Genomic DNA, 27,524 nt, shown 5'->3' with positions numbered 1-27,524 from the left:
TGTAAAGAGGAGGAGGCTAGAGGAATCTTTTAAATTCTTTAAAAGATACACACAATTTGTATTTGTAGTTTAAAAATAACTGTAAATAAAAGTTGGGTGTTTATGATTCCAGTTTCAAATTTGACTATTTTCAAACTTTATTAGGCATTTTTTCCTATTTACATTTATTTTCTATTGTGTTCCTTTACACAGATAAAAAAGAAAGTAGGTATGGAAATGTAGCTATTACCTTTCTGTAATAATTGTGAGTTCAAAAAAGACCTTAGAAGGAGGGTAAGGGGGGAGGGGGGAGGTGGGGATAGGTAAGAAACCAATCAAAGGACTTGAATGCATGCATATAAGCATAACCAATGGACACAGACAGTAGGGGGTGATGCCTGTGCTGGGGGGTGGGGGTGGGCTGGGAGATGTCAATAGGGGGAAAAGGAGACTCATGTAATACTTTAAACAATAAAGAATTAAAAATAAAAAAAGACAGAGTATTGAATTAGTAGTTACTTGGATAACAAAATTGACCATGTCTGTTAAGATCCTTGTGTTGGCAAACCCATGTAGAGAGGTTTCTATTAAAAGCCGTTATTCCTCAGGCCTCCATCCACCTTTTTAAGCATTGGAATCAAAGCCACTTTTGCACATCTGCTATTTAGAGATGGAAAATTATATTTATTAGTTTATGGTTTTGGCTATTATAATGAATTATTCTGTTTAGAGGTCAAATCATTGCAATTACACTTTTGCTGTACACTTGTTTTCATCTTTTAGTAGTTTGATTCCAGAAGTCAGGTGTAAGACTTATTCATTAGTGGGCATCAGACACATTTTTTGAGGAGTTTCTTGAAAATACAGCTGGCCTATACACATTTTAGTCATTTGGTATAGCTGCTGTGAATTCACAACATGATTTGAAATAAAAGAATTTAACAGCTTTGTGATGGATTCACAAATCTAAAGTCTAATTGAATATAGTATTTTCATCTAATATGTTTGACTTATTTTTTCTATTGTAGATTGATTTATGCATTTTTTTAAAGAGGTAACAAATTATGATGGAATATTTTAAAAAGAAATTTATTGACTCATGCTGTTTATGTAAATACAAGCAATATATATTTGAAATATTTATCAAAGAAGAAGGAACAAAAGGTCTTTGGCCTTATGTAGTATTAATTCACTGGCAAGCCTCTAGGGTGCCTATTCCTATTTTTGGAAGCTATTTGATTATTTATTTTATTTTTACAGAATCTAATGTCCTGAACAAGCAGTGGGAAGCCATTGAAATGTTACTATTTTTCTCACACTTGAGCACTTTATTAGATATTGGTGTGTACAGATTTATATTTGGTTATAGGTCTCTATTAGTATATTCTTTCATCAGGGCTGCTAACTAGGGATAATTTCATTTCTTTTCTCTGCAAAATTTAAAAAGAAGGGAAAGGAAGAATTTTGAAGTATTCATGCATAATTCTTTAGTTATTCCTCTAACTATTCCATTGGTATATTTAATAAGAAATATTTTTAGGATTTCAGAATTATAAAGACTGGGAATTAGAAATACATTATATTTTTACAGTTGAGCTGTAGAAGTCACGGGAAGGACAGACCTTAGATTAGACATTACATTGCCTGTTTAATATTGCATAGACCAGATGATGTTTCAGTTGTTGACTTTGGGAAATTAAATTTACTACGTATGAATATATACTTGAACCTTCTGTTCCATGCAGATAAGCTTAGTTGTCAAAGACAGGAAAACAGTAGCTGCTCATAGAGCATCCATGGATGATGGCTATGTCACTAGATTAGAGGTAAACCAGACCCCTGCAACAGCCAAGAAAGAGTAAGCTTTATGATTAAAACCATTAATTTCAGAAGCCAATTTAGTTTATTGTACTTCAGTTAGTGTTAATATTTTAATTTTATAATTATAAAACTGATCCTTTTTTATTCTATTTATTGCCCTCAAAGATAAGGTTTAATCTACTTTTTATTTATTGTTTTTCCTTTGCTTCTTTCTTTAGTGCTAATTAATACTTAAACATTTACTTCAGCCTCTAAGTGTGTTAAGCACTTATATACATTTCAGGCTCATAACAACCCTAGGAAGAATAGACTGTTTCTCTCTATACTCTTTAAAAAACTAAGGCTCAGAGAGGTTAAGTCACATGTCCAAGGTAAAACAGCTAATAAATGGTGAAGCAAAAGCCAGTAGCTATCCCCATTTTCTTAATCTAGAACTCAAGTAATTTCTATTGTGCTTCTGCCTATCAAAATATAGTTCCCTGTCATAATTTTCTCTCTAGTCTTTTAACATTTCTTTTTATTTTGCTAAATGTTTAAGATATAGTTGCTAATAAGTTTTTTTCTGCATTTTGGATTAATGCCTCTTTTATGTTGCAGTATAGTCTTCATTTTAAGATGGTAGTTGGCCCTTAAAGTAAAAAGGGCAGGCCTGTAGGAATTTTGGAAGGCCTGTGGTCAAACGTTCTCTCTTACTTGAAGGTTTGAGTGCACTTGTTTCTTCCCCGCTTACTGATGTTTGTTGCAGTGAACCATCACTCAAACCTTAAAAGGAGCTTCCCCCATGTTGTTATTATATTCCTTAAGATCCACATTTAACTTGTTTTTAAACCCTGAGACCATAACCTAAGATTGTGCTTCTCTGTTGATCATGTTTTTAACTTTTAAGGTAATGAATGTCTCCCTTGAAACTTCATAACATCAGTGTTAAAGGTTAGAAGACATTTTTGGAGCGCTGGCATGAGACTCAGAGCTTTCTGACATCTTTCAGCCTCTCAGAAGTGACATTTATTTGAGATCAGTTTTCTATGGTGTCAGATATTTAAGGGTTTAGTAGTTGTCACAATCCAAGGACTACTTTGGTTGCTCTAGATTTTGTTATTGATTTTACTGAATACATCGTCAGTGACAATATATTATCCCAGACAGCAAACAACTCATATCTGAGTTAGATGTTGTAACCTTGTTACTGTCCCACATGGGTTGTCATTTGAAAAAATATTAACAAACATGAAGCAATCTTGAGGTGCAACCATTTGTTAATAATGGTCATTATTTTCAATGAACCTTAATTAGCAGTTTTGTATATTGATATCATCATTACAAAAAAACAAAATAGCAATTCATATTAAAAGCTAAAACATTTTTATACCCTTTAACCTAGCAATTTTGGGAACATGCATCCTATACCTTCTAGCCTAAAACAAAAATCTGAGACCATTTGTCACTGTATTTCTCTTATTTTCTCTGTACTCATTGATTTCCATTAGCACATTTATTAGTGAAAATGTTATATTATCCAAAATAATGTACAATTTCCAAAGCACTTAACAATAAATTAGTTTGTGTTTGTTATAGGCTTTCATTTTACTTCAACTTTGAATCAGAGATTTAAAAATATGAAATAATAACTAGTATTTAGTACTTATATATCAGGTACTGTTTTCTATGTTCTTTATAAATGTAAAATCATTTAATACCAAAATAGTATGAGAAATCATGATGCTTATTTATAATAAGAAAACCTAAGCCCAGACAGATTTAATGTCTTTGGTTAAAATCAAATAAGAGGCAGAAGTGGGGTTTGACCACAGGTAAGCTGGTCTGTGACACTGGAAATATTATTTTGTATATTATATAACTTACTGTGTTTTATGAAGTATTTTATGTATTTATTGTTTACTTTTTAACTTATTGCCATGGCCAGTGATGACCAGGAACATTTGCAGGATTTTAAAGAAAGGTTAAAAATATTGTCTTCACTGATAACATTTATTAGAAATCCTATCTATGTATTTTAATAAATGTAAGACCTAAATAGAAACTTGAAGAAGTGGTGACATGCTATTTATTCATTCCATTTTAAAAGATCATCTAAATAAAGCATAATACGCTAACATTGTCACTTTTCTAACATAGAAACTTGGGTGATCATAGGAATCTCTAGCTAGTAAAGAAGTGAGCTGTGAAATTGTTTATAATAATTATTTTAAGCATATAGTAATTTTTAAGCCCTTAGGATTACCAACACTTTTCCCCCTGGCAGTTTAGAGTTGAAAATAAATGAAAAGATACCCATGTTCCCTGCTAGCGTGGAATTCCAAGCAGTGTTAGAGGTGAAAATGCCCTGCAGACAGACATGCTTGCTAACAGTCTCAGTTGACTTCTCAGGTCACTTGTGGTGTTGTTACTGCCAGTACAACCTTTAAAAAGATGTACAATGATAAATGTATGTAGTAAATGTTTCTTTTTGTAGCATTGACTTTTTTTTAAAAATACATTTTACTGATCCTTTACAGAGAAGAAGGGAGAGGGATAGGGAGCTAGAAACATCGATGAGAGAGATCGACCAGCTGCCTCCTGCACGCCCCCCAGTGGGGACATGCCCGCAACCAAGGCACATGCCCCCGACCGGAATTGAACCCGGGACCCTTGAGTCCGCAGGCCGACGCTCTATACACTGAGCCAAACCGGTTCGGCTGTAGCATTGACTTTCACTGCCTTCATAGTAATGTGTGTTCTTTAAGTGCCATAGAGCTATTTTAGAGTCTGCTTGGTTTGATATGAGGGAGAAAAAAAGCAATTTCTTCTTTGGAAAGACTCATCACTAATCAATAAATTATCATGCTGAATAAAATTTAATTTATACAATGGGTATAAGCAACTTTTGTATGTTATTGAAAGTAAACCTTGAGCGTTTCAAATAACCACAAAGATGTGACATTTGATCTACTTTATTTGAATAGATTTTGATTTTGTCCAAATGGTTCTTCAGTGGGAAAGTCAGAAGTGATGAGAAATGTGGAAATCATGGCTGTCATTTCCCCATGCTGGCCAGGAACATCCTTTCCCTCTCCTCTTTGCCAGTACCAGGCTCGCTCATTCTCGGTGCCCATGGAAATGTTTTTATTTGTAAACATATAAAGAGCAGGGATTTGTTCTTACTCCTAGTCTCATTCAGACTTCTGTTGCATGCCCCTTTCTTGATATCATCTATCTGTTTAGAGTTATGATGGTAAGTATCAAGGTCTTTCCCTCTGCCACTAACCAGACTGTAAGCTCTGTGAGAACAAAGACTGGACATGTTTTTACTTATCTTTGTGTCTTAGTAGTTATCACAGTCCCGGGAACAAAGGTAATTAGTAAAGATTTGCTGACTTATTAAGGGTTGTATTTGTCTTTGTTTTCACATGTACTTCGCATAGCGTTCGATGTCTAGTTAATGTTCAATAAAGGTTTGCTTTACTGAAAATTTGAGAAAATCTGTTTAATGTACTGTCCCTGGACAGTACTTGCAAATTTTATAAGTGTGCAAAGATTAAACATGATCTTATTATTTCAGATTCGTTATTATTTTAAAACCTACATCTGATCTAATAATACCTGTAATTTATTGACTGAGTCCTTTACTATGTGCTACTAGTAAGTACTTAATATACTGAGCTAGTGTAACTTCAGAACAATTCAGTTAGGCTTTAATATGCTCATTTTCTAGAGGAGGTCACTGAGACTAGAAAAGTTAAGCAATTTATCTAAGGTCAGAAAGGTTAAGTAATTTATCTCAGGTCATATAGTCATTACATGACTATAACCTGTTCTGTCAGCCATCATAAAATTCTAAGTGATACACAAACCAGAAAACTCCTATGTAACATCAGAATAAGCAAGTTGTATGTCACTGACTGGAATGCATTAGGTAATGAAAATGAGTAAAAATGAAATTTCTTTAAGTCAAAAAAATAAATAGTGTATGTGACTTAATTCTGTGATATAAAAGCAAGCTCACCTGGCCAGCATGGCTCAGTGGGTGGTGGTGAGCACTGACCTATGAACCAGAAGGTCATGGTTCAATTCCTGGTCAGGGCACATGCCAAGGTTGCAGGCTCAATCCCCAGTGCAGGAGGTAGCCAATTAGTGTTTCTCATCATTGATGTTTCTATCTCTGTCTCCCTATCCCTTCCTCTCTGAAATACACACACACACACACACACACACACACACACACACGCACACGCAGGTCATCTTAGGTTGCTTGTTCTTATAAATTAAGTTAGCTGCTTGGGTTAGTCAGAGTTTGACTTGTAACTTTTTTTGTTTATGCTTCTTGTAGGTTTGAGTGGCCGCTTCTTTGTCACCACTCTCCCAGCATTTTTTCAGTAAGTTGAAATAATTTTCTGGGCTTGCAAATATTATAAATCGGTAGATGTGTACCAAGAATTCTAAGTTGATTTCCATAACCATTACACATTCAGCTTAACATTTGGAGGAGAAAGACAGCTCTGTGGGAATGATAGCTATTAGAAGAGAGGGATGCTCAGAGTGCTGCAGGCAGCTAATTGAAGGTGGGGGGTGGGCGTGGGGTCAAAGAAGATTTTTCTGATGACATAAAAGGTGGGATGATTCTTAAAGGATATGTTGGAATTGGTTAAATAGACAAGGTAGAGAGACCTTTCCAGATACAGGAGATGCCATGGATAAGCCCAGAAGAAAATGAGCTACCTTCTGAGAACTGTAATGAGTTCTGTATGGGTCATCCTGGGTGATGTGATGTTAGGGAGGCTCAGATAGTGAGAGGGGGAAGAGAAAGGAAGGGGTGGGTTCTGGAGATGCTTGGGAGGTGGGATCATTGGGACTTGGTGACCAATTAGCCATAAGGAAGGAAAAGCCTGCGATGACTACGGATAGGCCATGTGTCACTAGTAAAAGCTATTGAGGAGCTATTAGAATAAGATAAGGTTTGGAAGATAGAGGCCAAAATGGAGAAGATAGTGTAAAGTAACTATGCTAATTTCAAATAGAAAAGTTTAGGTGATAGTCTGATTTGAGGATCTAAAGCTCAAAAGATTTAGACTGGAAATACATATTGGGAATTTCCCAGAATCAAGTTAAGAGTTAAAATATATTTAGAGAGAATGTATGCAACAGGAATAGAAGTAGGTCATGGATAAAACTTGGGGTTGACCAGCCTTAGGACAGGGAGTGAGGAACGAGGAGGAGTGGTCAGAATAGGAGGAAGAAGTCCAGAGAGCTCAAAGGCCAAGGGAGAGAGGGAAGAAGGCGTGTTCAGTTGTGGGCAGTGCCAGTGCCAGACAAAAGAAAAGTGCTGCCTGGATGTGGTGCTTCAGAGTCACTGGGGACTCTCCTCCATATGAGCAGTTTCCATGGAATCGTGGAAGTATAACCCTAAGTCGCACGGATTGTGAATGAGTAATATCTTAAGAGAAAATGGTGAATGTAGACTCTGCTCTTAGGAAGCTTGACTGGGGAGAAAGCAGGAGAGGGGGAAGACTAAAGGGGCATGTGAGATGGTGTTTTGTTCATTTTCAAGGAGGGACTTAAATGATAAAATTTGGAAATGTAGAGACAGTTTTTAAAACTTAATAACAACTGCTGTTTTGCTGTTATAAGAGAAACTTGAAATACTTGGTAGCAAAAATAATAAAAAGTAACTTGGCAAGAACTTTGCTTATGCTCGTGAATTTTGCAGTGATAAATTAGAACGTTTAATGCTTTTTTCAATTTCTCATTTGTAATAGATTAATACTTACGCGTGCTTCCTTATTTATGCCTAGCTATAATTTTTTCTCTATTTAAGCCAAGTTAAAATTCAGAGTGTAGTTCACATGTAAAACCAATAGTTATTTTTGTTATCTGCAACACTTGTTATTTAATCTGTGTGTTTTCTATTTGTTTTTATAATTTATAGTGCAAAGGACGGGATATTCCGCCGTTACCGTGGCCCAGGAATCTACGAAGACCTGCAGAATTATATCTTAGAGAAGAAGTGGCAATCAGTTGAGCCTCTGACTGGCTGGAAGTACCCGGCTTCTTTAACGTAACTTGTAATTTTTATCTAATGGGGCCTATTAATGAAACAAGCAGTATCAAGTGAACAGTTCATGGACCTTGAAAGTCTCCGTTTTTCTTCATATTCACTTCTGATTACCCAAGCTACATATGACCATGCTTAGACCATGTATGTTTTGGGTTTTATGGCCCACGTGTTTCAGCTAGTTGTGAGTATACTGGGAAGTAAGTGTCCAGCTTCAGGTGGGTTGCAGAAAGTCACCCCTAACTTTTTCACTAAGCCACACCAACCAACTGTTTTCTCTTTTTTTTGAATATATATTTTATTGATTTTTTACAGAGAGGAAGGGAGAGGGATAGAAAGTTAGAAACATCGATGAGAGAGAAACATCAATCACCTGCCTCCTGCACACTCCTCACTGGGGATGTGCCTGCAACCGAGGTACATGCCCTTGACCGGAATCGAACCTGGGACCCTTCAGTCCGCAGGCCGACGCTCTATCCACTGAGCCAAACCGGTCAGGGCCAACTTTTTTTCTCTTTAGAAAATATGGTATTGAACACAGTTATCATTCTTTCTTCCTTTTAAATTATTGATAAGATATGGAAGTGGCTCTTTCTTGAATTATAGTTTATGAAGGAATTACTCTCGTATCAATGTGGAAAATAAAACCTGTGGTGTCTTTAACTACCCAGCGGAATATTGCTGGGTAACTTACAACCATGAGGGTGAACTACATAATAATTGGTGAGGTAGATAGGGCCAATCCATAATAACTTTTCCCATAGTTGGTTTTAGTTATGAATGAGTTATCATATTTGCAATTAATTTTGTTAATATATACAAGTATAGGGAATATCCTTGCTGAAAAAGGATTAAATGATGTAATATTTCAGGAATACATCACGTAAATAGCACTTATGTAATACTCTGGAAATACGTAATTTAGTCTACCGTAAAAGCAGCTTTCATTCTACCAGTATTGGAGATGAGTTTATGCCAGATACTGTTCCAGCTGCTAGATATTCAAAAGTGAAAAAGATGGGCATGTACTTCTGCTCCCCTCAGGCAGCTGAAAGTAAAGCAGATTGAGGAAAAAAAATAGAGATACAAAGAATTGTAGGCTGTTTCAAACAAAACAAAACAAACAAAAACAATGTTTACTAAGGCAGGGAATAACTGTGGGGCAGGGACCTCTGTTGGATGAGGGACGAGGAGAGGTCGCTCTGAGGGAAGGACAGTAGCGAGACCTGAAGGATAGATCAACTGAGGTGCATGCAGAGCAGGGGAGGAATATTCCCAGGAATCAGTGTGACATGGGGATAGGCCCCAGTTTGGAAGAGCTTGGTATGCTGAGAGCAGGAAGGTGCCGGGGTCAAGATGGTGATTGGTGGGGAGAGTAGTATATATTAGTATATAAGCTGAGAAAGAGGGGCAGGCAGGAGCCAGCTCCTACAGGCCTTTGACCACATTGAGGAACCTGGATGCTATCAGTGCGTGCAATGACATGGTGGCTCTTCGGAGAAGAGACTGGGAGGGCAAGGATGAGGTCAGACAGCTAGGAGGCTGTTGCCCTGTCTAGCCTAGGGATGGTGCTGGTGCATAGCAGGGTGGCAGCAGTGGGATGGAGAGAATGGGTGGATTTAAAATACTTTGCAGGTAGACTTGGCTAAGGTGAAGGAGAGGGAAGATTTACAAAAAATCTCTTGGGTTTCTGGTTTGAATCTTACTGGTTTGAGCAAGAGAAAAGCAAGGGTTCAGTGTTAAATGTGTTAAGTTTGAGATGCAGATTTCTTTGTAGAGCTGTCAAGTTGGATGTATGGAGATGGGTCCTTGGACAGTAACACAAATTCAAAACACAAATTCAGTAACACAAATACAAAACATATACATGGTATCTAAAGCCTTGGGAGGGAGGAGATCCCCTAAAGATTGAGAGAAAAGTACTTGGGGCCTAGCCACATGACACCCACAATTAAGAAGAGAAGGAGTCAGCAAAAGGAGTCAAGAAACTGAAAATGAGTACCAGTGAGTCAGGAGGACAAGCAGGGTTATTGGTTTCCCGGAAGCCAAGTAAATTAGGTGCTCACGAGTGTAGAGTAGGCCTGTGTCCTGTTACCAAGAGGTGAAAGAAGGTCAAGTCTGAGACATGGGCGTTGAATGAAGCAATTGCAAGGTCATTGTGGCTTTCACAACTAGTGACACTGCAGTAGTGAGAGCAGGGGCAGATTCAAATGGGTTAAAGGTACAGTAAGGAAGAAGAAACAAGTGTGGCCTACTCCTTGGAGAAGAGAAGCTGGAGGGTCCAAGGTCACTCTTTTAAAAGATGGAGAAGGTAGAGTATGTTTTCATGCCCATGAGAATGACCCAGCAGAAAGGAAGAAGTTGCTGATGCAGGCAGAGGGGCTGGCAAAAAGAACCAAGACGTTAATAAGCCAAAGGGGTGGGATCCAAGGCCAAGAGGAGGAGGGCAGATAGACTTTCTCTGTGGAAACAAGAGAAGGTGCATGCAGGTGAACCCCAGGCTCAGATTGGGTGGTGAGCAGATAAGAGAGATCACATAATGGCTTCTGATTTCACAGTGACATGTGAGGAGTGTGAGCTGAGAGTGAATGGGGAGAAGAGGGTGGAAGGGTGTGAAGAAAGGGAAAAGCACAAGAGCTGTCCTGGCAGGTAGAGCCTGAAAGTGCAGTACTGAGGCACAAACAGGTTTGTGACTGAAGGAAGAGCAGTCAGCTGATTTGTCCCCAGAGACCTGCAGTGCCCACAGTTGGGGTTTTGCCAGGTATATACAGTGGAGGGAGAAGGGGCCAGGGGATTTGAATGTATTTACAGCAGTGACTGAAATGATGGCTGTGGAGCTGAAGCTCTGTATGAACACAAGTAAATCCAGGAGAGAGGACAATGTATTGCAGAGTGGAAGGGCGGATCCTTGTGACCTGAGTTTTTGTTTTTTTCACAGTATGCATCACCAATGGTTCTCCTTCTCTCTGTTTTTTAGGATGTCTGGAATGGCTGGCCTTTTTAGCATCTCTGGCAAGATTTGGGTGAGTAATCTTAAATATACCCTTTGTGATTATCTTTGCAGAGGGCTTTTTTAAAAAATATATTTTATTGATTTTTTACAGAGAGGAAGGGAGAGGGATAGACAGTTAGAAACATCGATGAGAGAGAAACATTGATCACCTGCCTCCTGCACACCCCCTACTGGGGATGCACCCACAACCAACGTACATGCCCTTAACCGGAATCGAACCCGAGACCCTTCAGTCCACAGGCCGATGCTCTATCCACTGAGCCAAACCGGTTAGGGCTTTGCAGAGGGTTTTTAAAGAGTAAGAATGTAACTTTTAAACCATAGGAAAATAAACATTGTGAGTACTTTTATAATCTCACTTTTCTTATTAAGCCACACAACTACTCTCACAAGGGTCCCCAGTGGAAATGTGTCTTTGTGTAGAAAGACAAAAATTGAACAATGACCAGTGACTGTTGTGTCAGAGTCATACTTTCTTAGATCAGAGATGAATCTCTATCAAAGCTGAATCAGGTTTATGTGGTTTTACTTCATTTTATATTCCCATTGTCATAATCTCCTACAGATCAAAGATTAGGCCCGAAAGTGAATTTGTATGTCAGCAATCAGCAAACTATAGGTTGTGGGCTGGCCACCTGTTTTTGAAACATAGCCATGTTCATTCATTACCTGTTGCTTTCACTCTAAGTGGTAAAGTTGAGTAGCTGTGACAGAGACCATGTGGCCCACAAGCCTAAAATATTCGCTCTCTGCCCCTTCAGGAAAAAGTTTGGACACTCTTGCCATATGTGATTGTATCATTTCACTGAGTCATTTCAGTGAATTCAAACTATTATTTAGTTAAAAGTTTGGACAATTATATAATTTTGAATGTGTCACAAAACCTTGTGCTCCCCTTTATGTGTAGAGTGAGCTAAATCCTGTCAGATTTAGCACAATTGCTATGGAATTAAATATATATTCTTAAAGTATTCTACGTCTTCAAAATGAGTTCCTGTATTTGTCTTCCTAAGCTTTGTGTAGGTCACGATGTCATTTTGGAACTTAATATTCAAGGAGCTCAAGAAGACTCTCTGTTTCTCATGCACGTAGAGATATGTTGAGGGAAATTTAAGAGCAACCTTTTGTGTCTAAGTTTTTAAGTTGTGTTTTATTTTCTGCCTTGTGAGATGGACCAGAAGTGGTGCCTTAGACAGAGTTAGGAATCCTGGGACTGAGATTCTGTCTGTAGCAAGTGTTTGGAGAGACCGTCAGTCTTTGTCTTCTTATCTCTCATCACAGTTGGCTACAATGATGCAAGGAGGCATTATCTCTTTTCCGGAGGACAAGCCATTATTCTCCACCTTGTGTATAAGTCTCTGAACCCATTGCTTTTCCTCTTGTAACTGTTGTTACTAGAATTCTTAGAATGCTTAGCATAGAACCCGCACCAAGTACATACTTGATAACTGTTTTTGTTAGTTATATTCATTAATTATTGTTGTCATTATTTTGCTTTTCCCCTCTGTTTAGGAAACAAAAATGTTTTGTTTCTATTCATTTATTTCTTAACAAACTCTGATGGCAGGATTAAAATAAGGCTTTATGGCAGTTGTATATTGTGTACTTACTAGTTAGGTTTAGCATTTGAATGTACTTAAATATTATTTGACTAGAGGCCTGATGCACAAAATTTGCGCAAGAATAGACCTTTGCAGCCACAGCAGCTTCCTCAATCCTGGGGCTGCAGATCCAGCTTCGTCTGGAAGGTTGTCTGGTCTAATTCACATATTACGCTTTTATTTTTATAGATTTGATATGGTGAATTTGTGCTGCTTACTAAGCTAATACGGTAACTTCCCTCTTCTTAACGTTACTGTAGTTACACAGGCAAATGGCAGAATTTAGTCACTATAAGTGTGCTGCATCTTTGGGAGGATAATCCATGTGATAGAGAAGGTCTAATGCTTTGTAAATGTCACATGATGAGAAGTAAAGACCATGAGTATTTAGACTGGAGAATAGTAAGAGTGTATTTTAAAACTGTGAAATATCCACGGTGTTTTTTATAGTGGCATATCTTCGTTTGCTTTTCTTTTCTTGCACCTAATATCTAGAACAGCCATGGGCAAACTACGGCCCGCCGGATCCGGCCCGTTTGAAATGAATAAAACTAAAAAAAAAAAAAAAGACCGTACCCTTTTATGTAATGATGTTGACTTTGAATTTATATTAGTTCACACAAACACTCCATCCATGCTTTTGTTCCGGCCCTCCGGTCCAGTTTAAGAACCCATTGTGGCCCTCGAGTCAAAAAGTTTGCCCACCCCTGATCTAGAATAATATTATAATGAGATGGTGCACATCCACAGGATATATTTCTTAATGTCTGCAGGGGCCGGCAAGGTTGTGTCTTGTTGCAGAGGGTATGACATGGAAGAGGAAGTAGTAAAACCTTGGCTGTCACTGGAGAAGTCTTTCTGAGCTGCTCCATTCAGGGAATATATTTGAGGATCCTTACCTGTGTCTAAGAAGGATAGAGGGGATGTAGGGCCTGTCCCCAAACTCCTCGGAGTGTATTTTGTGACATAGGTAGAATATAAATACAAAAGGCTCTCTGTCCTTCTGGGCCAGCCCAGCCCTGAATGAGACTGTGCAACACTGGGCTGGGTGGGTGGGTGCCCCTGGGAAGCATCTGATCTCACCTGCAGTAGTTCAGGTCCCAGAGGGAGTGCTGGCCTCCTTGGGGAGGAAGGGCTCTGCCTCTGATCTGTGAATGTGTTGGCCTGGCTCCATTGCTTAAATTCATCTGGCCACTGCTTGGAATGTTTTTATATATTCTACTCTAATGGTATCTTCATTCAGTCTTCTTACTCAAAACTACATGTTACCCAAAATTGGCTCTAAATCAGTCATCAATAATAAGGTGTCATGCCCGTTAGACAACATGTCTGTGTATTTTAAGGAAACAGTAGAATGCTTCCTTGTAATGAACACACACAACAAGAATCAGTATTTTCCTCAAGTGAAAACTGTCATTGCCTGGCAGTTAAAGAAACACAGAAATTTAAAATTGAATTTGGTAAATTTTAATCAGTAATTGCCTGGAAACATCTATATATATATAAAGAGGTAATATGCTAATTGGTCCTAACGGTGTCCCAGTCACGACTGTTCAACAGGCTGTGCGTACACAGGAGCTGGTGGGCAGGGAGGGGGGCGGGGACTTGCACCACTGGGACATGAGGCTGCCATCGGGGGCATCAGGACGGGGTGGTCCCCCCAGCGGAGGCGTGCGCAGGCCCATGCAGGGGGGCATTAGGACAGGGGCGGGGCCTTGGCTGAGAGCTCTCAGCACTCCTATGCCGGGGTCTGAAGGCACAGAGAGGAAGGGAGAGCAGATGGGCAGTTAGGGGGTTTCGGCCAGGAGGGTAGAACAGATAGGCAGTTAAGGGGGATCAGGCCAGGAGGGGAGAGCAGATAGGCAGTTAGGGGGATCAGTCAGGCAGGGGACAGCAGTTAGGCAGTTATGGGGATCAGGTTAGGATTGTGCACCGGTCCTCTAGTCCTGTATAATAAAAGCCTAATATGCTAAGTGTCCTGCAGTCCAGTTGGCTATTCAACCAATCAAAGCATAATATGCTAATGATATGGTAAGGATGCTCAACTGCTCACTATGATGTGCACTGACCACCAGGGGGCAGATGCTCTGACTGGTAGGTTAGCTTGCTGCTGGGGTCCAGCCAATTGGGACTGAGCTGGATGGGCCGGACATGCCCTGGAGCCCTCCCGGGTCCCTTCCCAGCCCTGATTGTGAACCAGGGAGGTCTCTTGGCCTGGCCTGCGCCCTCTTACAATCTGGGACACCTCGGGGGACATCAGAGAGCTGATTTTGGCCTAATCCTGCAGGCCAGGCTAAGGGACCCCACTGGTTCATGAATTTGTTCACTGGGCCTCTAGTATATTTATATAAAAACTTTAAGTAACTAAAACAGGGGTGGGCAAACTTTTTGACTCGAGGGCCACAATGGGTTCTTAAACTGGACCAGAGGGCCGGAACAAAAGCATGGATGGAGTGTTTCTGTGAACTAATATAAATTCAAAGTCAACATCATTACATAAAAGGGTACAGGTCTTTTTTTTTTTTTTTTTAGTTTTATTCATTTCAAACTGGCCGAATTCGGCCTGCGGGCCATAGTTTGCCCACGGCTGAACTAAAACCAAGTACCCTAACACTCAGGTGTTCTAAAACCATTATGGTGGCAGATAATGTAAACAGATAAAGGTTTATGTCTGCAGCTGTGAAAACAAAACTTGATTAATGAGACTTTAGTAGTAATCATCTAAAAGACCACATTCTACCAGCGCTCTGTCAGGATTTCTCTAAGAAGCTCAAATAAATCCTCCAAAGTATCAGCAGATACAAGAACATTGAAGTGGAGCTTATTAAAATAAGTAGGTATTTTGAATGTGCTAAGAAATGTGTGACTCAGAATGCAGTGACACAAAGGCAAATGATTTACTGCATTCTAGAAAATAGAAAGGTTCTGAGGGTTACTTTAATCATTTATTTTGCAGAAAGGGCATACGATGCTGTCTAGAAGGATTTATAACTGCACATAACTCATTCCAACCATATGAGTAAGGCAAATGGGCAGATATTTTTTATAGAGCAAGTTTCAGAATACTTACGTCCATAGGTCAGCTCAAAGGCAGACTGGCTTTCTCTATCTTCTAATTCCTTGGCACATTTCAGGGATTAATCCTGATCACCTCACTGAGTCACCAAGAAAAGCATTAACTATGTTCAGTACATAGAGTTTTCTAAAGTAGGAACCTGTGCAGTATTTAGAACTTCCCTTGAAAAGGATTTGACTAAAACAACATTTGAAATCCCAATACTTTTGCCTGCTGGGTTCCATAATGCTGGATTCCATAATGCTGGATTATTCTGAATAAACAGTTGCCTTGGCTGAAGACAGAATAATGACCACTGTAGACAACAGTTACAGATGACAGTGTTACAAATCCAGATTATTTGCATTTCCTATGAATACTTGAAGGATTTGCTAGTACCTATAACTTACCTAACAAATATTTTTTACATGGATCAGTGTTCAAAGTAGTTGCTGAGTCTTTATATCTATCTCTTCAGCTGAGTCAGGGATTGGAGAGAAGAGATCTCAGATTTGTCTAGATTAGTTGAACAAGCTTTTTTGTTTGTTTATCATTTAGATATAAGCCAAAATGAAGTATATTACTTAATTGTGTTGACATTTATAAACAGAAACCAATGACCTGAGTAATTTAGATTTTGAGAAATATTAAAATGGAAACTTGGACTCGTTTTTAGCTATTACATCTGTTCTAGGCAAGTCTTTCACTTGTTATCTCTGCCTGCTGATGACATTTAGCTTGGAGCCATTTTATCGTGTGCCCAGTAAATTTCGAACGACTGTTCTTGAAGCTTCAATGGCCTGAAACGTAGGCCATAATCACTAAACCTTCATGAGGAAGCATGGCTCCTGCAATTCCCCATCTAAGTGGGTGTTGACTCTAAACTACCACTTCATATCTGTAATTTCTGTGTGATTTTAGCATGGAAATAATTTCTAGTTCAGATTGTATCTCTCTTTTTTTTTAACCCTTTGGTATCAAATAGAGTTCTAGGGAATAGTAAAAAAAGAATGTGTTGCCCTGACCGGTTTGGCTCAGTGGATAGAGCATCAGCCTGTGGACTCAAGGGTCCCAGGTTCGATTCCGGTCAAGGGCATGTACCTTGATTGCGGGCACATCCCCAGTAGAGACTGTGCAGGAGACGACTAATCAATGTTTCTCTCTCATCGATGTTTCTAACTCTCTATCCCTCTCTTTTCCTCTCTGTAAAAATCAATAAAATATTTTTTTTTTTTTAAAAAAAGAATGTGCACTCTACTCAAAACCTCATGAAATCTCATTTCCTCATAATGAATGAACTGGGGAAACCTTCTGTCTAATATTACATTTTAGGTTTTATGGTGATTTAGGAAAGCTGTTAAGGATGGGTAGAGGTAGAGAAATGACTAGAAAGAGGAAGTATGGAGACGTTTAAAATGATTGATGTTCTCTAGTATTTAGTTCTACTTAACAATTGGTTAAGGCTTAAGAAGTTTAATTTTTATGGATTCCATATTACAAGTAAATATTGAGGTATATATAATTATTAGCAGAGAGTGACCAAAAAAAAAATCTATCACTGTGGAAGAAGGGACTAGAAAAACAATTCTATCAGATTATGAACTCCAAAGAATGAGAACTCTTATCACCTATAACCTTGAGTATACTCTCAGGTTCCTGCTATTGTAAAGCTTGACTTGTTCTGAGGAATCGCAGATGCATAAACCACTGGATGACCTTGTGGGAACTCCTCTATGTGGAAACAATTTGCAGACTTGAGTGATAGCTGGAGAGCTAGATTTAAACATTTTTGGTCGTCATTATAAATAATTTTTCTTTTACTTACAGCATCTTCACAACTATTTCACAGTGACCGTTGGAATGCCTGCTTGGTGTTCTTATGTCCTTTTCGTCATTGCCACCTTGATTTTTGGCCTTCTTATGGGTCTGGTAAGAGATAATTGCCAATCTTCTTTCCTTTTCTTAAAGCCTAATGGGTTTTATGCAAAACTACAAAGCAGCCAAGAAAGAAAAAACACCTAAACAAACATTATTTTGTGTGTAATCTAAGCAGTTAAGTAGCGTTTGTTTATTTGATACTGCTTACAATGCTAATTTGAGAAATAGTGGAAAATTCATTAAATCATTATCTTTTAATTCTAGCCTTTATATTTTCTGAAGATCTGTGCTGCCCAAAATATAGGCAGTGATGAAAAGAAAAGCTGAGATCATACTTGAATTGATAGTTTGCAAGACAACCCCATCAGCAGTGATTTCACACATTGCCCACTTGATTGGAACTCTGTGGTGATAAGGCCAATGCTGTGGATCTGTTCCTCCAGTGAATGAGATGATTCTTTTCTTGTTCATACCCTCCAATTAAACCTCTAACCCTGGCCAGCTGCTTGCACATACACTCTCCTTAGTCTGAGGTGGATTTTATAAGATAATGTTGAAAGAAGGGACTAGAAAACACAGTCAATATTGTGAAAAAAAAATCAGGTGCAAAGCACATCTAGTGCTTACCTATCTAGTAGGTCTTCGTGCATTTTCTCCCTAGATACTTTAGGTAAGAGTCGGAATAATAAATGTATTTATTTAACTATGTAGGCAACTGTAAGTATTGTGGCATGCTTTATTCTTTGATATAATTTGTTAAGCTTTCGCTGATCCATTTGATTGAGCTTTAAACTAATTAAAACAAATTCTTAAATGCCCTTATACTATATATAAACCACATAGCTCCTAAATACTATATGATAGGAATAAGTGATGTTTACTAAAAGTTTATATAAAAAAGACAAACTTTTAGTTAAGATTATCTTCAAAGTCTGTCCTTACACTTTATAATAAATTGTGGCTCTTTAGCAAAGTCTTTTTTTTTTAATCCTCACCTCAGGATATGCATTTTTTTGTTTTTCATATATTTTATTGATTTTTTACAGGGAGGAAGGGAGAGGGATAGAGAGTTAGAAACATTGATGAGAGAGAAACATCGATCAGCTGCCTCCTGCACACCCCCCACTGGGGATGTCCCCGCAACCAAGGTACATGCCCTTGACCTGAATCGAACCTGGGACCCTTCAGTCTGCAGGCCGATGCTCTATCCACTGAGCAAAACTGGTTAGGGCTGCTTTTATTAATTTTTAAACAGAGTAAGGGAGAGAGAAACATCGAATAGTTGCCTCCTGTATGTGCCCGATGGGATTGAACCCACAGCCTAGGTATGTGCCCTGACCAGGGCTAGCAAAATCTTTTTAAAATAAGCTTAAAATATTAGCAGTTGTTTTATAGCAAGTCATAAGTTAGTACAACAAAGTCCTATTCCAGGGAACCCATTTTATTTTGCCATGAGCATGCTTCCTTCATACTATGGTTTATATTTGAGATTTGACTAAATGTTAACCTCACAGATGGGGATAGAACTTAGATACGTCATTCATTAGGTCCTAGGTGTGTTCCCATTCTGATGCACTGACCATACTGCTCTTAACATGCCCCTAATGGTCTGGTCTAAAAGGATTTGACTTTGGATATAAATTTGACCTTGGATGTTAGTGTACTTCTCCCATCTACCATCTGGTCCTAGATTTTTCTGGTAGTATATTCTAGAGCCACAGGAGCATGAGGTTCGTGTAGAGGGAACAATATGAGATCCCTGAAGACTAAGGTAGAGCTGTGGAGAATGTAGGTTGATTGTGAGCCTAATGCAAGACCGTTGGAAAGTCTTCTCAGCATAAAGTTTTAGAGTTTTATCTTTGAGGTTTACTTTAAACCCAAGAAATCATGTCAGATGTGCCTATGTCCTAAGTTCATTTGGAAACAGATTTAAATAATCAGTGTAGGAAGGTTATTAGAAGCTTGACCCAAAGAAAGAAGAGAGTTGATTTAAGACTGTTCAAGTGATTAAGTGACATAAAATATTATTCCTTTATAAGAAGTTGGGTCTCCTCAGACTGGCATTCAGAGCTTTCTCTGGACCTAAGTGCCCCCATGACCCAATTTGGTGTAGCTGAAAGGAGCTAGACCTGTGCTGCTACCCAGCTCTTCCTGACTATGCCCAGGGCCTTAAATGTGCCTTCTTCAGATGTATCATTCTTAATCCTTCCCAATGGTTGTAATCTCTGTATCTCTTAAGTATCTATCGAAGTGCTTTATTCATTTTCTTTTTGAAACTCAATTGTTCTTTATTGATTTATAATTAAACTGCCATTTTTTTCTCTTTTTGAATCTTGCCCCCAGATGTTAATGAACCAAATATTAAATAAATTAATAAATGAAAATACAGGTGGTAATAATTCTGAACAAAATGTAGGATACTCATTTGACATTTATAAAATTGAATCCAAAAGACTATGACTTGGGGTTCTTTAAAATTTTAGAATACCTTTAAGACATTGTTGTAGGAAGTGCTATTACTATTTATGGTGAGGGGCAGCCCATGTACCGACCAGTTCAGTTTGTCCAGAAGAGTGTTTTTTAAAGGCCAGTTTAGACTTGGCTGATAGTGTCTGTTTTCTTATACCCGCTTGATTCATCTATTTTTAGTGGGCTCTCTTAGGCATTTGACTTTGTGACCCCTGTTTTCAAGCATTAGCATCTTCCCTATATTGTATCACATTTAAAAAAATAGGAAATTCTTAAGTATACCCTTTTCTGTTTTGAGGACTTTTGACCAACTGCTAATTATTTATTTATGAATATCTGGTTGTAGAAGGCTTAATTTTTAAGGTTATTTGAAAATAAATGTCCTACCTACTCACTATAAAATCACCTTTTCCCCTTCCAGGTCTTGGTGTTAATATCAGAATGTTTCTATGTGCCATTTCCAAGGCATGTATCTGAACATCCCGGTAAGTGTGATAAACTCATGTAAATAGAGTATTTTTGGAATTCTGTGTTGTGCCCTATCGTGCTCATGTAGGTGGTGGATTTCCCCGATGTGCTAGGTTACCTACCAAACCACCACCACTAAATTCCTTAAAATATGTTCTCTACGTAGACTTGAACAAAATTCTCTTTTTTCTCTCTTAAGTTAAGGAATATTTCATCTTGGCAATTTCTTTTTCCCTTTAAGTGTATGCCCTTCATTAATCAGTTGACACCCTTTTCTTCATTCAAACTGGAATGAAAAGGGAGGGAGGGAACTCACATTTATTAGTATTTTATTGTGTGCCTATAACTATTCTAAGTGCTTTGAAAGTAGTCTCCCTGCCCGGCTGGTGTTGTTCATTGGTGAGTGTCCATCTATGAACCAGGAAGTCATGGTTCTATTCCCAATGGTCAGGGCACATGCCTGGGTTGTAGGCTAAATACCCAGTAGGGGGTGTGCAGGAGACAGCCAATTGATGATTCTCTTTCATCCTTGATGTTTCTATATTTCCCTCTTCCTTTCTCTCTCTGAAATCAATTAAAAAAATTTTTTTAATTAAAAAAAAGAAGTTTCCCCAAATCTTTGTACTGTTTCACACTGTTTCTGAGATCAAATAGCCCTGGATTTGCATGTTTTTAATTCTGTTTTTGAAACTTTGCATAAAAACTTTTATGAGACTTCGTTGAATTTTATGTTGGAGTTTAAATAAGCTATATTTCTTTTTGATTTTTGAAGTTTTCAATGCTTTGGGACTTCCATAGGTAAAGTCATGCGCTATGAGATAGGGATACGTTATGAGAAATACATCATTAGGTGTGCTTTGGTCTTTTGTGCAACATCACAGAATGCACATGCACACACACAGATGATATAGTCTTACTTTATACAGCTGGCAGCAGAGTAGGCATTTACACCAGCATCACCACAAACACACAAGAATTACCTTGCTCTGCTACAAGACGACTACAATAGGAATTTTTTAGCCCCATTATAATCTTATGGGACTGCTGTGGTATATGCAGTATGTCCTTGATTGAAACGTTGTAATGCTGCACATGACTATAACTACAAGGTATATTATGTTCCTTAGAATTCTTAGAAGTAACAGAAAGCCAATTTAAAGCAATTTGGGGGAAAAGGAAAATGTATTTAACACACACAACTGAAAGCCCAGGATTGTTCTAGCTTCAAGCACAGCTTAGGGATGTTAGATTGTGCTCCCATGTGACAGATTTCAGTGGCTGTCAAGAGCAGTAGCAATCATTGTAGAAAGTGAGAGCTTTTCCTCCGCACTCTGGCAGAAACTGCTGGGAGCACTCTGATTGGCTCAGCTTGTCATATGGTGAATAAGTTACCACGGCTAGTGAGTAGATCACTGAGCCAGGTTCTACAAGGTACAAAATACAAAGCCTGAGGGAACCTTTGCCCTCCTGGGCTGGGGCTAGGACGCCAAACAGAGATCTGTCCTGGGTAATAACAGCTTCAAGGTGGAGAAGACTGTCGTGTGCCCCCCTTCCTTTATTTCCCAGCCAGTTTGATTGCTGAGTGACCATTGTTCATTCAGAGGCCGTTCCCCTCTCTTCCTCCACAGAGCAGAGTCAGAAGTCAGAGGAGGCTCATAGGGCTGAACAGTTGCTGGATGCAGAGGACGAAAAAGATGACTCAAACGAAGAAGAAAACAAGGACAGCCTTGTAGACGACGAGGAGGAAGAGAAAGAAGACTTTGGTGATGAGGACGAACCAGAGGAAGAGGAGGAGGAGGACAACCTGGCCGCTGGTGCGGATGAGGAGACGAGTGACACCCAGGATCAGGGGCCCCCAAGGAAGCCCCTGGAGGAAAGAGAACCCAATGAGACTAAGGAAGATGCCCCTGGGCAGCCCCGTCCTTCTGACACGGAAGACACAGTGAGGCAGCGCAGAAGTCAGCATGCTGATAAGGGACCTTAGGTTCACAGACTATTTCCAAGGACATAGAGCAGAGGAGTGTGCCGGCTTCCCTCTGTCTGCAGCCTAAACCAAAATCCTCCTTGTTTCCCGAGCAAGCTTCTCTTAAAGATCCATCTTAGTCATGTAGTCTCGGCATTAAGCCTAATGTGTATTAATGAGACTCCTTCAGGCATGACAATCAGGATGCGTGGTGTTCGGATACACTTGGGGACTTGGGATGGGCACACGTGCATCTACTTGGGGCGAGAGAGTTTTGACCAGAGGTAGCGATGCCCAGCCCTGGTGAGGACTGTTCATTGACAAGGCTGCAGGCCCCGTAAAGTGAAAGCAAAGCAGCCTGTGCTTCCTCCCGTGGAGCAGAAGTCTTGCTTCTCCAGAACTGTGTTAAGAAGTTACTTTTGTCAAACTAAAGAAACATCAGGCACCATCCTACTGGGTCACTTTTTTTAGAGAGAAATGGAGCGGGCCCTGGATTATTGTGGAAAAGAGCTTGGCAGTTGTCTTGACTTTAAATCCATTGTTATGTCTTATTTCTTACCTGTCCCATTTCCAGCTCTCCTGCCAACAGCCTGCAGACTCCCCACACTTCACAATGCTTCTTAGACATCAGCTGCGTTTAGTGGATTTAAGGGTTTAGTTAATCAAATACCGCAGCCCATGAAGGTGGACTGCCAAGCAGCTCAAATGAAGTATTGTAACCTTTGGGGATTCAAAAAGTGGTAGGGATTTTACAGGAGACAATTTTGTTGTTTTTTTGCCAAAATGGAGTAATTTTTTTTTTTCAAAAAGTCCCTTCAGCAATATTCATTCTCAATCCAGAAGTCTCCTAAGTCTTGCCAGTACAAGGTAGTCTTGTGAAGAAAACTTGAATACTGTGTTGTTTTGTTTTCATCTCAAGGGGTTCCCTGGCCTTGAACCACTTTAATAATAACTGAACATTTCTGGTTCTCCTTCAGTGATGTGCTTATGGTGAAAGAATTAATGAAAGTGAGTATCTGGAAATGAAAGATTTGGTTTCATTTCCTTCTTTCTTAATCTTGTAAAGAATTTTATCCCTGTAAATCTCTCAGTGCTCAATCTACTAAAAGTACCCAGGAGGCCCAATTTCTTTTAAAAAATCCATCCATCTACTTCTGCCTTACCTGATTTATGTTTTAGAATAAATTCATAAAATTAGATTCCAAACCTTATGAAAGATGACTAAAGTTGATTCTACACCCCTTGGGTCCAGACAATAATAAGTAGTGCAGGCTTATGAAATTTAAAAGTTTCTGTCATTTTAAAAAAGAAATATGCAGTGTACTCTTATCTGGCTGTTTAGATAACCCTTTTCTTCCATTAACTTTGAACACGGGATCATTGGCGGGAGGGAGCGGTTCTGAAACTTGCTCTCTTTCTGTGCTTGAATGAGCCTGTTGCAAATTTACACAAAAGGGGTTTTTATTCTGCCGGAATCTAATTTTTAGAGATGGTTATTTTTCATCTTTCCAATTCAGTTACCTGACAGCCTCATCCTGCAGCATGAGAGTCACCAGATTTTTGGCCCTAGCCGGTTTGGCTCAGTGGATAGGGTGTCAGCCCACAGACTGAAGGGTCACAGGTTCAATTCTGGTCTAGGGCCTGTACCTCAGTTGTAGGCTCCCTAGTCAGAGCTCTTGCGGGAGGCAACCAATTGATGTGTCTCTCACATGGATGTGTTTCTCTCTCTCTCTCCCCCTCCCCACTCTTTCTAAAAGTCAATAGGAAAATATCCTCGGGTGAGGATTACCCCCCAAAATAAGAAAGAGTCACCAGCTTTTGGCAGCTATGAAGCTGGGGAGATCCTGACCAAACCAAGGACATCGGATCTCATTGTCCTCCCAGCCCTTCAACCCTTCCCCAAAGACCCTCAATAAGATGGTTTGACAACCCCCCCTGTACTCCCCCCAAAAAGAGTCACCAATAATAGTTTTTCTCTTCAGACAGCAACACAACCTCAAGTTAGAGACCATCAGAGAACTGAGGGGCTAGGAAAATCTTGAATTTGCTCATTTTCTTTCCTTCCGTAAGGTAGGTCTCTGATACATCTTAACCCAAAATGCAGTCGTTGTGATGGTGGCGGCTCCATCTTCCTGATCCCGGGAAGCTTTTCTGGATCATTGCTGAGCTGGGCGTGCCCTCTCGGCACTGGATTTCTTTCTCTTACAATCAGCTGAATTGACTTTTCAAAGATCATTAAGCTCAAGTTCAGAGCTACAGACTAAGAAAGGATTCAGTTTGGCTTTTCTGTATAAGCTCCCCTCCTTTGTAATAACATCATTTTTTTTTTAAGTTGAATATTTGACTAGAGAGGAGGGAATGAAATCTACTTTGACTTTTTAGAAATGTAAGGCCAATTTCCAGCTGGACCCCAAATTTTTATATATATACTCAGCAATACTTTAAAAAAATGGAGTGAGCAAAGAAAAGCATCTTGGAGAAGAAAATTCATTAGAAGTTTAAAAGTCTGGCTATGAGAACCATTTTTTCCCCGTTTTTCCTGTTTTCAATATCCTGGCAAAAGATTGGGGTTTTTACCAAGTGGTCTGATAAATACTCAACTAATTTCATTTCTTTCCACCTGAGGCCTTTACGTTGTTTTCAGTACTGACTGTATGTAAAACTAAAGGCAAAAAGTCAACCTAAAATAATTTGAAATTAACATTTCAATGGGATTTTAAGGATATTTCTTATATTTATTCCAGGAGTCAAGTGCATGGAAACATGATTTTCATTTTAAAAGTAAACATTAGCCACGCTTTCCTATATTGTAGTATCAGTTATTTACTTATACAATAGTATTTTGTATAAATCAAAATCAGGTGAATTAAAAGTAACTGAGTAGTTGGAGCAGGTGCCTTTTCATCTACCTAGCTTTTTCTTAGTTTCCTTTATTACATCTCTTGCTAGGTCTGTTACACTACCCAACTTGCTTAGCGATCGTATATTGAGGTAGCAAATAAGTGTTGGCCAGGTTGGCTTTTGACATTGGAGAAAGCCACATTTTTATTTATTTATGGCCCAAATCTGTTGATAGCTCTGGTGTTGCTACATGATTTGGGCATATGTAAGCCTGCATCCTGTAACACCTTCGGAGTAGATGATAAAAATATCTTTCAGGGGAAGTATTTCCTGTTACTGTATTACCGAGCCAAGCGTGAGGAATGGGAAACCTTAAAGAGTCAATAAAAGGTAGACAAGCCAGGGTATGCACACCTGAGATTTCAGCACCTTAAATTGGCTTGAAGTGAGAGAAAGGAGATTGGTGCTTTTGCTAATGTATCAATGTCTGTCTGTCCTTTATCTCCGTGTCGAAGTGTTATCTCTGCCAGTGTTATAAATGTGTGGTAGACCCATCCTGTTAAATATGACAGCATTTTGGAAAGTATTCACATCCTTTGTGCCAACAGAAAAGTTCCTTGTTTAGTATCTCTTTACCTCAGTCCTACGTTTTGGTTCTCCTGAGGTTACAGCTTGTCTTGCAACCAACGCGGAGTCATCAAGTCTGATGAACCTCCAACAGCTTGTGAACAGCTTTCCTGAACCAGGAGGTTCTGCTGACAGGCCCGTGACAGCTTCAGACCGGGACTTGGCCTTCAGGTGGCTTATTCTCAGTAAAGTTTCCTGTGTACTGTGACATTGTACTTGTATATGTGAGACATACTAGGTACACCTTTGACGTGTTTCCAAATAGTGTAATTGTATTTGTTACTAAATAGCTTCTTTGTGCAAATGCAATTTTTATACTGAAAATACTTCTTATTTGTATTGCAATACATTATAAATTTATTATTTATATTCCTTGTAATAGTCTTGATTATTTAGCCCACGGTACTTAATTATTTTCCTCTTCATCCATGTATTTATTCTTTGCCTCCTCAAATAGTATCTGCAGCAACTGGGACCAAGAGAGGAGTTTCTAGCAGAACGTTGCCTGAATTGCAAAGCACCTTAATCACAGAATTGTACATAATCCTTGATCCTGTGTGTTTTCATTTTATGTAAATTTCCATTTGCCTCAAAACCTATGATAGTGCTAAGTAAAAACAAAACCATCGATTGCTTTTCATGTAACTGTTTTCACAAGAGTTGTTTGCCTAGGCCAGTGATGGCGAACCTACGACACCTCTGACATGCGAACTCATTTCTTTGGTTGATATTTCTTTGTTAAATGGCATTTAAATATATAAAATAAATATCAAAATATAAATCTTTGTTTTACTATGGTTGCACATATCAAAAAATTTCTATATGTGACACGGCACCAGAGTTAAGTTAGGGTTTTTCAAAATGCTGACACGCCGAGCTCAAAAGGTTCGCCATCACTGGCCTAGGCAGTGAAAAAAGATTACTGAGTTAAAAATTTTCTCCTCTGCGTCCATCCCCCATCCAGTCTGTTCATTTTTCCTCTTTATCCTCTTCTCCTTGACTTGGTGAAAGCCACACCATGTGCCTTTAGCTGCTCTGGAAAGCACAAAACAAAGGAGGAGCCATCAGAGGGCTCCTTGTCACAGCCATTGTGTTGTCTATAGCATCTCACTGCACTTGCTTCAGGTCTCCCTCTGTCCTGAAGTCTGGGGGTGGCCAGGCTGGAGCAGATGGCAGTGAGATGACTGGTCTGCACTCCAACCTTCCTGGCACTAAGGCAGTGGAAAGCACAAAGGAGGAGAGGTGACACTTACAAACCCCTGGGGACTAAAACAATGGAGATTAAAATGCTCACTTTTGAAAAACAATGGAAGGATGTATAATACAAAGAACATGATTAAGTTTCCATACCACTGAGTTTCCCTCCCCCAGAGAAGCTGGCTGAGAATGCATACTGGCCTATATAGTGAAAAAATATCCATTTTGCAGTGTCGCAGCCTACCTGAACTTGGTCCACACATCCTTGGTGGGAGCAAAACCTGTAGCTTTTGAAGCCAATGACACGGAGTTACAATGCAACTCCCTGCTTTATCCCGGTCTTGAAGGATCTTTGGAACATATTCCACAGTAACTGGAGTTCTTTCTTAAACATGTGAACCTGAGGTTGATACTGTATTAGACTAGTGTAGGCTGTGTTAACAGACCCCCAAATCTCAGGGCCTTTAAGAACAAGAACGGGCCGAAACCGGTTTGGCTCAGTGGATAGAGCGTCGGCCTGCAGACTGAAGGGTCCCAGGTTCTATTCCGGTCAAGGGCATGTA

General features: G+C 39.3%; 1 protein-coding gene and 1 long non-coding RNA gene across 2 annotated transcripts; both read left to right on the top strand.

The window, feature by feature from the left end:
- Positions 1 to 1,775: 1,775 nt before the first annotated feature.
- On the top strand, positions 1,776 to 23,324 carry TMX4 (thioredoxin related transmembrane protein 4). The gene is made up of 7 exons (XM_015560225.1): positions 1,776 to 1,837; positions 7,724 to 7,852; positions 10,827 to 10,872; positions 17,346 to 17,447; positions 20,287 to 20,350; positions 21,962 to 22,147; positions 23,216 to 23,324. Exons 1-7 carry the CDS (start codon positions 1,776 to 1,778, stop codon positions 23,230 to 23,232), a joined length of 606 nt encoding a protein of 201 aa, XP_015415711.1. The 3' UTR covers positions 23,233 to 23,324.
- A 685-nt stretch (positions 23,325 to 24,009) lies between these two features.
- LOC107182179 lies at positions 24,010 to 26,409 on the top strand. The gene is made up of 2 exons (XR_001512901.1): positions 24,010 to 24,366; positions 26,222 to 26,409. It is a non-coding gene; the product is annotated as an uncharacterized LOC107182179 (long non-coding RNA).
- Positions 26,410 to 27,524: the final 1,115 nt, after the last annotated feature.

The sequence above is a fragment of the Myotis davidii genome, unplaced genomic scaffold, assembly GCF_000327345.1.
Source record: "Myotis davidii unplaced genomic scaffold, ASM32734v1 scaffold32, whole genome shotgun sequence".
Classification (NCBI taxonomy): Eukaryota; Metazoa; Chordata; class Mammalia; order Chiroptera; family Vespertilionidae; genus Myotis; species Myotis davidii.
Note: the sequence above shows the minus strand (reverse complement) of the source record. Positions and strands in the feature narration are given on the sequence as shown.

Excerpts from the sequence above, each read along its gene's own strand:
- TMX4 (XM_015560225.1), top strand. The coding sequence starts at position 1,776 with ATGGATGATGGCTATGTCACTAGATTAGAGGTAAACCAGACCCCTGCA. Across the intron at positions 1,838-7,723 it reads CCTGCAACAGCCAAGAAAGA|TGCAAAGGACGGGATATTCC; the intron begins GTAAGCTTTATG and ends TATAATTTATAG. Across the intron at positions 17,448-20,286 it reads TTGGCCTTCTTATGGGTCTG|GTCTTGGTGTTAATATCAGA; the intron begins GTAAGAGATAAT and ends TTCCCCTTCCAG.